General features: G+C 39.4%; 1 protein-coding gene across 13 annotated transcripts in view; it reads left to right on the forward strand.

Annotated features, from left to right (window-relative positions):
• DTNB (dystrobrevin beta) overlaps positions 1–15,665 on the forward strand; it is a 219,178-nt gene that overhangs the window by 158,180 nt on the left and 45,333 nt on the right. For 11 of the 13 annotated variants that reach the window (XM_029938167.1, XM_029938175.1, XM_029938162.1 and 8 more), the window contains 2 exons: positions 6,007–6,096; positions 9,198–9,285. In XM_029938167.1, coding sequence (XP_029794027.1) covers positions 6,007–6,096; positions 9,198–9,285 — 178 coding nt within the window. The remainder of the gene's footprint in view (positions 1–6,006; positions 6,097–9,197; positions 9,286–15,665) is intronic. The other 2 variants (XM_029938168.1, XM_029938169.1) reach the window with 1 other exon arrangement.

Raw genomic sequence — 15,665 nt, forward strand, 5'->3', positions numbered from 1 at the left:
CCTCTGTTAACTTCGGCGTATTCTACTCACGCTTGCCTCTGCTCATCTCCCTAATTGGACAAAATTCTATTCTCATGTCTTCTTCTTCTTTTTCCTTAAGTAAGCTGTACATACAATGTGGGGCTCGAACTCACAACCCTGAGATCAGGAGTTGCATGCTCTACCAACTGAGCCAGCCAGGAACCCCTATTATATTTTCTTAGCGAAGGACAGTGTCCCTCTCATCTGAACACTTAACGGTGTTCACCATTTTACATTTATTTGTGTGATCATCTTTTTTTCTACTAGACTGTCAGCATCGAGAGAGCAGCAGCCGTGTCTGGGTCCCTCTTGCTGTGGTGTCTTCCTCTCCTGGCACAGTGCCTGACACCCAGTAGGTGCTCCAGACATTGCCTCAGATGCCCAGTTTCCATCAGAAACACTACCAGAACGATTGTATATTCTGCCGTGAAAATCCTTACTTTTGTGGATGGAATTGACATGTGTCAGCCTAGTATGGAACAATTCTTCTTCTTCTTCTTGTCATTATTTTATATAGTGATCACTTGTATGGGATTCCAAACTATTCCAAACTACTGATTTTGCTTTAGAAAAACAGATTTCTAAAGCAAAACCTATTTGTAAGTTGGGGGTTGTATATAGATTTATATTTTTATCAAAAGGGAAGAATTTAAAGGAAAAAAATCTGGAAAAACAGGTACACCTTTCAGTAGGAGTATATATATATATCACACATATATCAAACATAACACCCACACCCCAACACAGAATTGTCAGAAAACACATGGACACTTAAGTTCCTTATTCACTGTAGACAACTACTGAGAAGGCCTTTCGTTTTGGTTTAGATCCCTAATTATCTAGCACAAGACACTAGCTTTGAATAGCAGTTTTCACATAAGGTTGAAATGGAGTTTAATGGACTGTTGCTTCTATAGTGAATGCCTTCGAGTTTTTTTCTTCCATTCCCTTTGGAACGCACCCTGGTCAGATTTTCACTTCCTGTTCACTGCCAAACCAGTTCTGTCAAGGAGATCAGTGACTTCCTCAGTGTTAAATCCAGTGATGAATTCTCAGGACTTATCATAATTGATCTGTTCATGGCATTTGACACAGATGATCACTCCCTTCTACTTGAAACGCTTTCTGTACTTGCCTCCAGCCATTGTGCTCTTCTGCCTATCCTCCACTTCCTTCTTGGCCCCCTTTGCTAGTTAGTCATACCTCTTTGAGCTCTAAATGTTAGTATACCAAAGGGACTACTTCTGTTTTCTGTTTGTCCTCACTGTAGGTGATCCCATCCAGACTCACAGCTTTTAATACTGTCTACATACCAGGGACTTCCAACCTTATTTTTCTGGACCAGACCTTTTTGCTGAGCTCTAGCCTCATATATCTTCCTCCTAATCAGTATCTTCACTTGGATCTAATGCATATCTCAGTTAGCATGTTCCAAGCTGAGTTCTGTACCTTAACCCTACCAAACCCGCTTTTCTCATGGTCTTCACCGGCTCAGCTAATGGTATCTCATTTCTGTAGTTGCTCAGTCAGAAGTCTTGATGCTTCTCCCATCAAAAATGTCAGATTATTAGATCAGCTTTATCCAAAAACACTGTCAAAATCTGGCCAAGATCTTGCTATTTCTTACCACTTCTACAGCTACTGCTATTTTCCTCATCTCTTGTCTCTCATCTGGAACGTTGCAGGAACCTTCTAATTAGCTGCTGCTTCCCCATCCTCTGACACTTTATCTTCCAGAGTGCAAATGATCTTATTAAAATAGAAGTTCTCTCATACCCCGCCTCTGCTCAAAACCCACCAATAACTTCTCATATCAGAGTAAAAGCTGAAATCCTTATGATGCCCTTATATAGCGCTGCTACTTTTCAATCTGCCTTATAGAAAAGCACTTTTGTTTTGTTTTAATTTCTAGTTTGAAGTAGACCCATACTTAACAAAAGTACGATAGAAATGAGTTACTATGGGAGAGAAGCCCATGCTGGTCATGGTGAAGTAACTGCTGTCAGATCAGCTCCCCCACGATAAACTCCTGGAAAACTGTTTTGAATATAACAACTGTTTTCAGAAATTAGACAGTAAGTAGGGCAGGACTGTTCTCCCAGGGAAAGGAAATAAATGAGGAGAGTCCTGTGATTGCCTGGCTTTCTGCTGGGAGGCATTTACCCACGTCCAGTGCCAGAGACAAGCAGAGCAAGCCTTACTTGCTGAGAATGAGGAGACAGAGTTTGGAGTTCCAGGAGGCTGTAATTTGCCAAGTAGGATACCAGAGGGGAGGAAGCATGCAGAGAAGGAGCTCCATAAATCCGCATAGAGGTCCCTTAAGTCTTTGGCTAAAAACTAAGCTGCTTGTTCCTAGAATGAGATTTCACAGGACCACCAAAGAACAGCTACCTGGGAAAGAACAACTCTGCCCCCAGGGATTTGAAAGTAGAACAGCCACTCAAGCTCAGCCTGTTGTTTGTGTCCCAACCAACCAGAGCAGAGACATCATGGAACACTTGGGGCATTCAGGTTAAGACCCCAGAAAGGCCACACCCTATGAGCAGGGCAAAATAGCCCTAGAGAAAGCTACCCTGGATCTGCACTAATGAAGCTTTAACACAAGCCTCAAAAGGACCAACCTGTCCACAGATAAATGAACTTGACTACTAGATTCTTTAGAAGAAGACAACAAAATTCAGACAATCAACAACATAGTACTCACCATTTCCATCATCCAGTAAAAATTTAGAAGATGTTAAGAAGCAGCAGGAAGGTATGGCCTGTAACCAGAAGAAAATTAGTCAATACAAACAGAGCCAGAAATAACAGGCGTGATGCAGTGAGCAGACATGGACTTAACAGTCACAATAAATCGAAAAAATGTAAAGGAAAGTATTAACATAATGAGAAAAATGAAAAAGATCCAAGTGTAAGCATATTAGAATTTCTGCATATATATTCTCCTTCAATAACAAAATTTTAAATTAAAAAATAGAACTTCTGGAGTTGAAATGGATAATACCTGAGATGAAAAATTTCATAGATGGACTGACTTAACAGATCAGAAATTGCAGACAAAAAAGTCCACTGAACTTAAAAACATAGCAATACAAACTATCTAAAATGAAACACAGAAGGGGAGGGGTGCCTGGATGGCTCAGTCGGTTAAAATGAAACACAGAAGGGGCATCTGGGTGGCTCGGTTGGTTAAGCATCTGACTTCAACTCAGGTCATGATCTCATGGTTCATGAGTTTGAACCCCACGTCAGGTGAGTTCAGCTCTGCTTCAGGTGAGTTCACGCCCTGCTTCTCTCTCTCTCTCTCTCTCTCTCTCTCTCTCTCTCTCTCTCTCTCTCTCTTTCTCTTTCCCTCTCTCTCCCCCACCGCCCCTCACTCACTTAAATAAGTCAGTAAATAAATAAATAAATAGTAAATAAATAAAATGAAACACAGAAAAGTGGCTGAAAAATGAACACAGCTTCTGAGACCTGCGTGACGATGTCAAACAGTTTAAAAGAGAGAAGAGAGAAAAATTATTTCAGGATATTTTTCTTTTCCAAATTTCCAAATATATTTTTACAAATTTGATGAAAACCATACACCCGAAGGTCCAGGAAGTTCGACATATTGCAATCAGGATAAACAGAGAAAACCATAACCAAAGCACATCACAATCAAATTGCTGAAAACCAGTGATAAAGAAAAAGAATATTAAAAGCAGCTAAAAGAAAAAAGATGTTATATACAAGGGAACAAAGGCAAGGTTTTGAAGTGATTTCTCATTAAAAACAATGCAACTAGCAGAAAATTGAATGGCATCTGAAAGTAGTGAGAGAATCTGCTTTTATTTCTTCTAAAATATATAGATGTCCTAGCTTTATCCTAGACTGAAAAGGTCTAGAAGCAGTGATACCCCAGGAATAAGGAGCACCTTAGAACCCTAACCATGGTCTCTAAATACTCTTTCCTCGTAAAGGGAACCTGGAATCCTTTAAAGAATAGTTGACTCCAGGTGTGGGGCAGGACATACACGAGCCTGGAGCATAGCACTGTGCCAGGCATGGAAGCCAGTATCTAATGGTTGGATTAGATTAAGGCAGGAGCCTACTTTGGGCTCCCACTGGCCAAAGATAGGATAATTTGAGCGTCAAAACAATTACTGTAATGGATTGAAGCAATCAAATACATAAAAATCTATGAGATTATAATGATGCTAAAAAAGAAAACTCCTTGGTAACCATTGGAGGTGGCTAGGGCACTAACTCATTGTTCTGAAATGTGTTAAGTAGTAAGAAATGTCAACTGTTTGCTTAACCTTTCCTGAATAAAGTTTTTCAATAGAAACAAATTGAGAAAACTAATAAATACAGAAAAGATGATGAGATTGGAAACTGGACCTTTGCAACCCCACAAGAAGTAATGAATCTAGGCAAGAATCATTAGTAAATGCTAACACCAGTAGGTGAAAAATTGATAGATTTTATAATATAATAGAGAGATGTAACCAATAACATCTGAATCCACTGATCAATGTTTATATTCCATTAGCGCCCCTGTTTGATTTACAAGTGCACCATATTACCTGTGACAGATTCTAGCCTCTTCTCAAAAATGAAACAAAAGCAAAAACATTAATCAAATATCCAGATCCAGCCACAGGGAATAGAGAAACAAATTAAATGGTAACCAGGAAGCAATCAGTTAAACCCCTAACGTAGAAATGCTAACAGGTAACCTGTTTTCTTCACAAATAAATAACATGAAAGAAACAAGGAAAAGGAAGTACTGTTATAGATTAAAACGAAAACATAAACCAAATCCAAGGTGTGTGAATCTTGTTGGAATCTGTATTTTAAATGTAAATGGATACTTTTTTAATTTGAGGAAATTTTCAGATGGGCTGAACTAAAACGTTTTGTTAAATAATTTTAAGTGTGATGATGGCACTGTGGTTATATCAATTAAGTATTCTGAAATGAAATAATAAATTGTCTGGGACTTTCTCCAGCCCCCCCCCCACTTCAAGGCAAAAAGTTGAGGGAATAGTCCCAATAAGTTGACAAAATGTTGATTTCTTTGAAGTTTGGTAATGGGCACATGAAAAGTAGTCAGTAGTTTACTCTCTATTTTGTGCATGTTTTAACATTTCCAGAGTAAAAAGTTCTTAAAAACTCATGTGCTTAAGGGCCTTCTGAATGTCTATCAAAGAGCATACAGTGTTGTCTTACAATGAGAAACAATTCTGACAAGTTTGGTTTAAGTATCAGTTTTCTGGGAGAAACTAGAATGATGCTAAAGGCAGTATCCTTATAAAAATAAAAAGGTTTAACTGGTATGATATGACACTGAAAAAAATTTTTTTAATTTTTTTAACGTTTATTCATTTTTGAGAGCTAGTATGAGCAGGGGAGTGGCAGAGAGAGAGGGAGACACAGAATCCGAAGCAGGCTTCAGGCTCCAAGCTGCCAGCACAGAGCCTGATGCGGAACTCGAACCCATGATCCAGGAGATCATGACCTGAGCCTAAGTCAGACACTCAACCAACTGAGCTACCCAGGTGCCCCTGAAAATGTTTTAATGTGTAAACAAAAACTGTAAAAGCATTAGAGGGTATTTAGTGATGTTAAATAGACCCACTGTGTGTGTTTTCCTGCCAGAGGGCATTCCCTCAAAAGGTGTATTCATCCTAGAGCCCAGAACCTGGGTAAGGCTGGTGGGCAAGGCTCCTTGGTGACCCCTCCTTGGTTTCTTCTGCTCAGAGGCTAAAGTGTCAGTCAGCCAAGGCTGTTTCCTAAGGGACTGCTTTTGTTCAAAGGATTTGTGAGATGCATTCCTATGGGCTAACACCATATTCCATTATGCATTGTGGTTTTTTATTGTTTTCCTTATCATGATTTTTTTTTCCTATTTTTCTTTGAAGTTTGCCCATTTTAATCCATGTTCATTTCTCGCTCTATATGTGTTTGTGTCGTGCTTGCTGTCTTTGCCTCCATTGTTCCTAGGTTACAGTATAGCCAGGACACACCCAGTCACTTGGCCGATGAGCATGCGCTGATCGCCTCCTATGTGGCCCGGCTGCAGCACTGTGCACGGTCAGTGGGAGAGCCGCGGCAGCAGGCGGGGAGCCCGCGGCTGGTCACCGGGAGGGAGAGCCGTGTTACCTGGGCTTGCCAGCCGCAGAGCGCTCCGCTCCGCGTGTGGGGTTTTTCTTGAGAGGCTCCCAGCGGTGTTTGGCAGAGCTTAAATAATTGCTCAAGCATTAACTTCTGAAAGAGAGGGAGCCTTGCCAAGCCCGAGCACTTACCTAAACACATAGTCAGAGATGCTCTCATAAAGCGGAGTTCACGTCCTTCAGCGTGCGCTTGAGGCTGTGTAAGTCTCCGACAGAGATGCACATTCACAGAGCTATCCAGTGCACCCTCTTACTGGTCGTTCTTGTCTAAGTAATTGACGTTCAGAGCTTACGGTTGATAGCTCACTTTGTCTAATCTACGGTACTATCACCTGGAACATCTTTCTATGCTACGTCTTCATCTCTTCCTCCCAAGTCTGTCACTGATTATTTAAACCAGTGGCATTGGATCATTGTCATGCCTTTTCCGAACAACGTATACCTCCTCATATTATATGTATTATAATAACTCCACATATCCCCCCCTTTTTTTAAACTGTGGTAGTGACTCACTGTTAATGTCAGAATATGCCTGATTCCTCAGTGGATTAGGAGGGAAACACTAACTATAGCAAAGTTAACCCTTTAAAAGAATGACTATCAATCCACGTGCTGTTACACCCAGCAGACACAAAGCCCCCTGTCCTCCCTGTGCCCACACCCAGCACCGCTCCGCAAGGAGAAGGGCAGGGAGAGTTTAAGTAATATAAAGCCGTCCCGCCTGTCTACATCGCAGCAAGAGTCCCTGTGCCAAGCAGATTCTTATTTTTAGAGAGGAAACCATAATTTATTCACTAAGCACATGAGAGAGGCTGGAGCCTTGCATTCTGATATTAGTTTTGCACAGAACATGCGATGGCTCCATGGGAAGGTCATTTGACCTTATTTTTATTTCCTGTAATGACAAGAATAATGAATGCGAAAATATATATATTTGAAACGGACTGGTTTTTTATGTTATACTTCATACCATTTCCCATAATTTTACCTGTGTGACTAAGCAGCATTGATATGTTTAGGCATTTATCTCTAAAGTCTACTTCTTTACTTTCCTAGTCTGTGTAATACAGGCTCAGCCTGTGGGAGGGAAGGAAGGCCTGATAATTACGTGTTGTATCACGAAGAGTGCCTCTTCATCCAACAGACTATTTCTGCGCTCTGTCCCGGCTCCTTGGGTCTCTAGGAACAGAGTTGCCTCACCCCTGGCAGGACATCTTACTTGTTATCAGTAAGGGCAGTTGTCCAGGTGACTAGAAGTTTCCATGGTGAAAATAGGAGCAGAATGTTGGGGAGAGACTGCTACCTGATAGGGATTTATGGTGGGTTTAGCTTAGCTCCTCGACCTCCTGGCTTAGGGATGAGGCTTCCTGAGGAGGCCTGGTGGCGGAGAGCCCTGGGAGAACACGAGGACTGGGCAAGCACTGCCTCTCTTCTTGAACCTAGCTTCATGCCTCCTCAAAGAAGTCAGAAACTTCCTGGCTAATTCTGAAAATGAAAGTTAGCTCAAGCAGAAAAATAAGGAACCTTTCTAATTTTCCTCTTAATTTTCATTGACCTTAAAACCTCTGATCAGCATAAAGTTCTAGTTTCTGACTGGAAAGCATAGCTGAAGAAAGCAACCATGTCATCCACACTTGTGTATAAATGACAAACAGAATTAACCTTCCTGGGGAGGTGGGACTTGAAGGAGGAGAGGGAGCTCTTTTGCACAGAGGGAAGGGTGAAGTGTTTGTTTTGTCCCTTGCCAAAACAAAGGACGGTCACTTTAAGTCCCATTTCTTAGGCTGCCACCCTTTCTATAATATTATCCACTTGTATTAAACGTTCATTTATGTTGTTGTTTACTTAAAAGATAAAGGTAGTCTCTTATTTCCAACAAACACCTTTAAGGCACAAATATTACAGTTTAGCCTTGACCTTGGGGCCTTGACCCTAATGCATTAAGGTCAACTGATGATTGCATGTTCTTATTACAAGATCATCTTTTCAGATGATAATGAGACAGACTAGAGACTGACACTCATACCTGAAATTATCAAATATTCAGAAGTGGCACAGGCAGAAGACCTAAAGCACATTAAAAAAATCCATCCTAGAAGAAAGACCAAGTTAAGCTTAAAGAATTAGCCACAAAGATGAGAAATATAGAAAGGTGAAAAATCTAGGAAAAATACATAAAAAGGTCAGACACATCTCTGTAGATTTAACATCCCCCTTCCCAGATTCTGTCCAGTAATTATTACAAGATAATGTAATGGATGAATGGCAGTTGATGTAACATGCTAAATTAAAGGACTCAATTATTTCATAATCCAGTCCAAAGTGCCCTGCATCGCATATACACAGAGCTGACGTACTGCTCAAAAATGCTGGCTTCGACCAGATGCAGCCGTGTCTGATATCCCAACTGGGTAGGCCTGGAGAGTTTAGGGTACCAGCTCTCTTATGAAAGAGTAACGAACTAAATTAATCCACTCTAAGATGGGGCTATAATTGTGGAAGAAGCTTGGTAAAAGAAGAAAAGGGAGCATTGAAAGGGAATGTTTGATGCCATGGATTCTTCTCTGACTTTACCACTTGTTGGACCTGCCCGTGCCTCCGCGTCTTACTTCTGTTCCGCCAGTTAAGTACTTCTCCTTAGCCCTGTTTTTCATGGTGCCTTAGTTTTCCCTTGGTTTTTTTAAATTTAAGACTGGTGTCTAAGAGTCACGAGTTCTTCTAAAACATTTGATTAGAAATCCCTCTGTCAGATTTTGCAGATGCTCTGTCTTTTCTCAGACCTTGAATTCAAAAAGAAGTGCCCCTTCTGATGGTGTAGGAGCACGGACACGGGCCACTGACGAGAAGTGGCACGTGGGCCCCATCATTTCCCTACACCCCCTCTCTCTCAGAAGACCATTAGTGTCTGTAACCCGGCTTCTGTGTCTTTTTTACCAGCTTTCTCCCATCTGGTCTTTCTAAAAGAAAAGCACAGGTAGGGGATGGCTCATGAACACCTGTTGAATTCTGGTCTCTTGGCAGTGTCCTGGACAGTCCTAGCCGGCTGGATGAGGAGCACCGGCTGATAGCTCGCTATGCCGCCCGGCTGGCTGCGGAAGCAGGCAACATGGTGAGTGCGGGGAGGGTCCTGGCAGAGCCGCAGAAACCGGCATTATTTTAATATGCAAATGGCAGAGGGAAGGCAAACATGAACTTAGGAGAAGTATAGGTACCTCAGCAACAAAAGGAGAGGAGTGGGTTTAGGGAAGGGATTACAGTGCACTTTAGTTTTATCTATAATATCCTCCTTAAAAAATGAATCAAGAAAAGAAAATCAAAGAGCTAGAATTGGGTTCTTTAAAAAGATCGAATAGGGGCACCTGGATGGCTCAGTCGGTTAGCATCTGACTTCAGCTCAGGTCATGATCTCACGGTTTGTGAGTTCAAGCCCCGCATTGGGCTCTGTGCTGACAGCTCAGAGCCTGGAGCCTGCTTCAGATTCTGTGTCTCCCTCTCTTTCTCTGCCCCTCCCTCACTCGTGCTCTCTCTTTCTCAAAAAAATACAAAAACATTAAAAAAAAAACAAATAAATTAATAACTGTCTAGTAATCCTGATCAAGAGAAAAGGAAAAAGAAACACAAATTACCAGTATCACAAATGAAAGAAGGGACATTGTTACAGATCCTACAGGTATTATAAGGATGATAAGGAAATATTATAAACAGCTTTTTGCCAAAAACATTGGCAACCTAGATGAAATAGACAAATTCCATGAAAGACACAAATTAGGGGTACCTGGCTGGCTCAGTTGGTATGCATGTAACACTTGATCTTAGGGTTATGGGTATGAGCCTGTTGTTGGGTGTAGAAATTACTTAAAAATAAAATCGTAAAAAAAGACAAATTAACAAAACTGACATAAGAATATATAGAAAATCTAAATAGTCCTAAACCTATTAAAGTAATTGAATTCATAATTCACACAAAACTGTAAGCTTAGAGTGCTTAAGTGTTGAATACTATCATATATTTATGGAAGAAATAATAAAAATCTGACATAAATTTTCAATAAATAGAGGAAGAAGAAACACTTTCCACGTCATTTTTTTAGGCCACTCTAACCTGATACCAAAACAAAAAAGGCCATTACAAGAAAAGAAAATCGATAACCAAATTCTCTCATGAACATGAAAAAGTCTTTAACAAAATATTACGCTATTGAATCTAGCAATATATAAAAAGGATAATACACCATGAACAAGCGAGATTTATCCTAGGAGTGCAGATTTAACTAACACATAAAAATCAGCCAATGTAATTTACCATATTAGCAGTTTAAAAAAAATTATAAGATCATTCAGGAGGTGCAGAAAAAGTATTTGACAAAATGCACTGCCCACTTTCATTATACTAGTAGTAGAAGAAAGTTCTTAAATCTGCTAAAGAATATCTACAAAAAACCCTACAGCTAATATACTAAAAAGTTAAATTTTGGACTATTTCTCCTACCTAATATTAAGAACAGGACAAAAGTGTCCACTTTCAGCCCCTCTATTCAAAATTGTCCTGGAGGTCTTAGCCAGTATGATGTGACAGGAAGAAAAGGGCATAAATATTGGAAAGGAAGAAGTAGAGCTGTTATTACTTACAGATGACTTGATTGTGGGAAGAAAATTCTAATGAATCTATAAAACCACTACTAGGACAGATATATGACTTGATAGAAGTGTTGCAAGATACAGAGTCAGTGTAGCAAAATTGATTGTATTTCTGTCTACTAGCAGTGAATAATTAGAAAACAAAATCTAGGAAAAACACCATTTACTATAATGTTTAAAAACATCAAATACTTATGGATAAATTTCATGAAAGATGTTAAGATTGAAACAATAAAATATTGCTGAGAGAATTTAAAGAAAACCTAAATAAGGGGAGAGGTATGCCATGGAATATTCAGATTTAATATTGTTAAAATGGCAGATTTTTCCAAATTAATCTATAGATTCAATCCCAGTCAAAATGCCAGTAGACATTTTATAGAAATTGGCCAACTGATTTTAAAATATATTTGGAAACCAGAAGACTTAGAAGAAGAACCAAAAGTCTTTAAAGAGAGCAAAGCTGGTGGACTTAACCCTACTTGACATCAAGACTTACTATAAAGCCACAGTAATCAAGAAAGTGTGGTATTGGCAAAAAGACAAATGAGTCATCCATAAGATAAACTCATGTGTATAAGGTCAAATGACTTTTTTTGACAAGGCATAAAAGAAACTTTGGGAAAGAAAAATCTTTCTAACAAGCACTTCTGGAACAGCTATATATCTATATGAAATAAAGAACCTCAATCCCTTCCTCAAACCATACATAGAAACCAATTTGAAATGTATCATAAATTTAAACATAAAAGCTAGAACCATAAAGCTACTAAAGGCTTAGAGAAATATTTTCATGACCTTGGAGCAGGCAAAGAATTCTTAGAGGAATCATGAACCATTAAAAAAAAATCTGGTAAATTAGACCTTATTGAAAATAAAATCTTTTGCTCATCAAAAGATATTATCAAAAAAATAAACAAACCACAACCTGGAGGAAAATATCTGCATCATGTGTCTGATAAAGGACAAACTATATAAAGAATTCCTGCACGTCAGTAATAAGACAACTCCCAATTCTTAAATGGTCTGAAGACTTGTCCAGACACTTCCCAGAAGAAGATACACAGATGGGCAGTGAGCACATAAGAAGGTGCTTGATATCACTAATCATCTGGAAAATCCCAATTAAAACCATATTGACCCACCAGAATGACTAAAAAGAAGAAGATTGACAACATCAAATGTTGGAGAGGACGTGGCACAAACAATTCTCGTACATCAGACACCGAAAGTGCATACTACTTGTTTCCATGTATATGAAATTCTAGAATAGGTAAAATTGATTTATAGAGATGGTAATCACATCAGGGACTGTTTCTGGGAATGGGGATATTGAAGAGAGATAAAGAAAATTTCTGGATTGATGGATATGTTCTCCATTTTAATAGAGGTGTGGGTTACAAGTTATATGCACTTGTCAAAACTGATTGGATGGCATATTTAAGGTATGAGCATTTAATCTCAGTTAAAAGAAAAAGGAACCAAGAATGGTGAATTTGGAAGAATTTGTATTGAGAAATGGCTACCCAGGGATTTGCCATGTGTTTACTGTAGTTTTGAAGTAATTTACAATAAAATGTTCCCTTTTTTCTTCCGTTCAACCCTTTACTTTCTTCAAAGAGTTATGTGCATATCAATATCCATTTCCCCTTCCTTCCACACACATATTCATCCTGTGCATTTGGCAAATATTTACTTATTTCACTACAGTGACGAAATGATTCCTGTCCTCAAGGAACTCACAGTCTAGTGAGAGAGACAAACATTAAACAAATAATCACACTATTAACAGAACTACAAACACTAGGTGCAGTGGAGGGAAAATAGAAGGAGCTATGAACATGTACAGCAGGTCCCTGTGTCATACTGTCTGGCTTCTGTGAGAAAGTGTTACTTGTGTTGGGATCTGAAAATAAGTAGAAGAGAATTCTGTTTCCTAGGAGCTAAAAAGGACTGAAACCCAAAGCAGCCCTTGGGCGGCTCTTGCTGCCACTCCAGCCTTGTGCTTGGGTTTTAATTGTCTTGAGGTCAGTGGGCAAAGCCTGTGCGTATGCAAAGTGGAGAGTTGGAAATGAGGCTTTCACATTAAGCTAGGCTCCTGGAAGCATTACTACCCGGTGAAGGTATGATGTAGAAGACATCCATCTGCCAGCACAAAAATAGAACCCGAAAGCTTAAGGGCATCTCCCCCTGTTGGAGTGTAAGAAGAGGTCTCTCCCCCAGGAATTCACAACCTTAGTGCTGTCTGTCTGTGTTGGGTGCATTTCCATTACTTCACAGTTTGAGAAACACCCGGGTGAAATTTTAACATGAAATTAAACCTCTGGCATGGAGGAGAAGCCAAATATAAATTCTCTCCTAAGGTTAACAGTCACAATTGAGGCCAAGCAGTATTCCCATAGGAAGACTCTAACTAGACATGAAGTCCTGAGCATCTCTGTAAAGTTAGGTCCTCAGTGATGTTAGATATTAGAATTATTGGCTATAGAATAACTATGTTCAAATTTCTTCAGACCTGAAGGAAGGAATTAAAAACATGACAAAAGAAAAGACTATCTGAAAAGACTGTCTAAAAAGACCGGAAATGAAAACAAATCAAATAGAATATAAACATTTTTAAAAACCAAAGTTGTTGAAATTTAAAACTCAGTGGATGAGTTAAAGGTCAGATCAGACACAGCTGCACAGAGAACTAGTCTGCGAGAAAACATGTAAGAAAGTTTCCCAGATGCAACAGAGAAAGATGAAAAATTGGGAACAAAGTTTTCGGACTTAGAAGATAGAGAACCAACAGCCATCTGATTGGAATCCCTCCCACTTTCTCCCTCCCTCCCCCCGCTAAATAAAAGGAAAATAAAATTGTTTTCTTTTAGGGGAGAAAATGTTTAAGGAATTAATGACTGACAATTTTCCAAAATTGATTCATAACACGAATCCTCAGATTGAAACATAACAATGAGTTTTAAACTGGGTAAGTACTAATTTCACACCTAGATGTATCCTAGTAAAACTGTGAAATACAAAGACAAGACACTCAAAAAGCAACCAGAGAAGACAGTTATCTGCAAAGAATTGATAATTAGATTTCTCAGTGCCAACAATTTTTTTCCTAAACAAACAAAAATTTTTCTTTAAAAATAAATAACATATTCAATTATATCCACTGCTGCTGATGCTTATGTTGAAACTTTGAAGAATTTTCTTTATGAAAACAGTTGAATATCATTAATGTACTGAAAGTAACTAAACCTGTCAAAGGAAAAGGGGAAAGACTTTTTCTGGCAAGGATTGAGAAAGGTCCCAGTGAGATTCATGCTAAAAGAACAACACCGATAGCTAACATTTCTTGACTATTTATGATGTGCCAGTCATTACTCTAAGTGCTTCACATATATTAGCTCACTTATTCTTCAAAACAACCACATGAAAAAATGAAGAAAGGTAAGGAAACTACTCAAGGTAACAGTCTGATTTTTTTTAATGTTTTATTTATTTTTGAGAGAGAGAGAGAGAGAGAGAGAGAGAGAGGGAGTATGAGTAGGGGAGGGTCAGAGAGAGAGGGAGACACAGAATCTGAAGCGGGCTCCGGGCTCCGAGCGAGCTGTCAGCACAGGGCCCGACACGGGGCTCACACCCTCAAACCGTGAGCTCATGACCTGAGCCGTAGTCGGACACTTAACTGACTGAGCCACCCAGGCGCCCCTCAAAGTGACAGTTTGTAAGTGGTCAGGCTGGGACTGGGGTAGTAGTCTCTCAACTCCTGAGATTTAGCTACAGACGGTTGCAGTTGAGGAAGAGCATTAAATCCAGAAGAAGGAGCAAGACAAAAGGAAGAAGGATCTGAGGCCAAAGCAACTGACTCTGTGAGCCTTTACCAGTAACTGAACGCACACTGTGTGCCGGGGGAAGGGGGGGGGTGAGCCTATGTAAAGGTCTTAAGTTGGAGGTTTCAACACTGAAAAGACGTCCGTGTGGCTAAAGCCCAGAGAACAATGCTTGGAGGGAAATTAGGCTGGACGGGCAGGCCAGACCTCTCAGGACCGTCTTCTACAAACACAGCGTATTAACTTTAGAAATGTGTGTCAATTTATGTTTACTTCTTCGTGGAAAAATAGAGCAATCAAATCTTCCAGTGGAGAGTCTGGCTTCGTTTCTCCCCTGAAAAGTAATTTATTCCTTTAGATTTGTTTGGACTTCAACATCTTTCCTTGAGAATCTAGTATTAGGTCATATATCTGACTCCCAACAACTCTAAAGGTTAGTGAAATGGAACAGAATGGAGGGCAGGTTGGGGGGAAGTCTGGGGAAAAGGAAAGTTTCATTTAATCAGTTAAACCTTAAATGTGTCCTCAGTCAGTTACAACCATTTAAATTATTTTAGAAATTAATTAAATTTGTTGAGATAGCATTGGTTTTGAATTTTTTAAATTAAGTGTATTTAATGCCATTATATAGTCTTGTTGACTTTACATAGTACTTTTAAAATATTGTAAATAAAAGCTCCAAAGCCATTTGACCCTAAAAAGGAGGTCACGTTCTCCTTTCCTGCAAACAAGATAAATCGGTTTACACCTGATAGTTTCTGATGCCACTTCTCTAATTCGTGTGAAAATGATCATTGTTAGAATGGTTTCAAATTGAAATACTGATAAAGGTCCCTTTCATCTTCAGTTTGTTTTCCAGTGTGTAGTTAGCTTATAAGTATTGGGCCTCTCGGGAAGGATTCTTCTTGACTAGATTTCTGTTAAACAGAAGACTGCTAATCTGCTAATCTCTTGCTGATACAAGTGCTTTGCATAAAGTGGGTGTAGTGCTCAAAAGAATTTATTTATAGCCTGCCAGATAGGCTTC

This window comes from Suricata suricatta, chromosome 4 (assembly GCF_006229205.1).
Source record: "Suricata suricatta isolate VVHF042 chromosome 4, meerkat_22Aug2017_6uvM2_HiC, whole genome shotgun sequence".
Taxonomy (NCBI): domain Eukaryota; kingdom Metazoa; phylum Chordata; class Mammalia; order Carnivora; family Herpestidae; genus Suricata; species Suricata suricatta.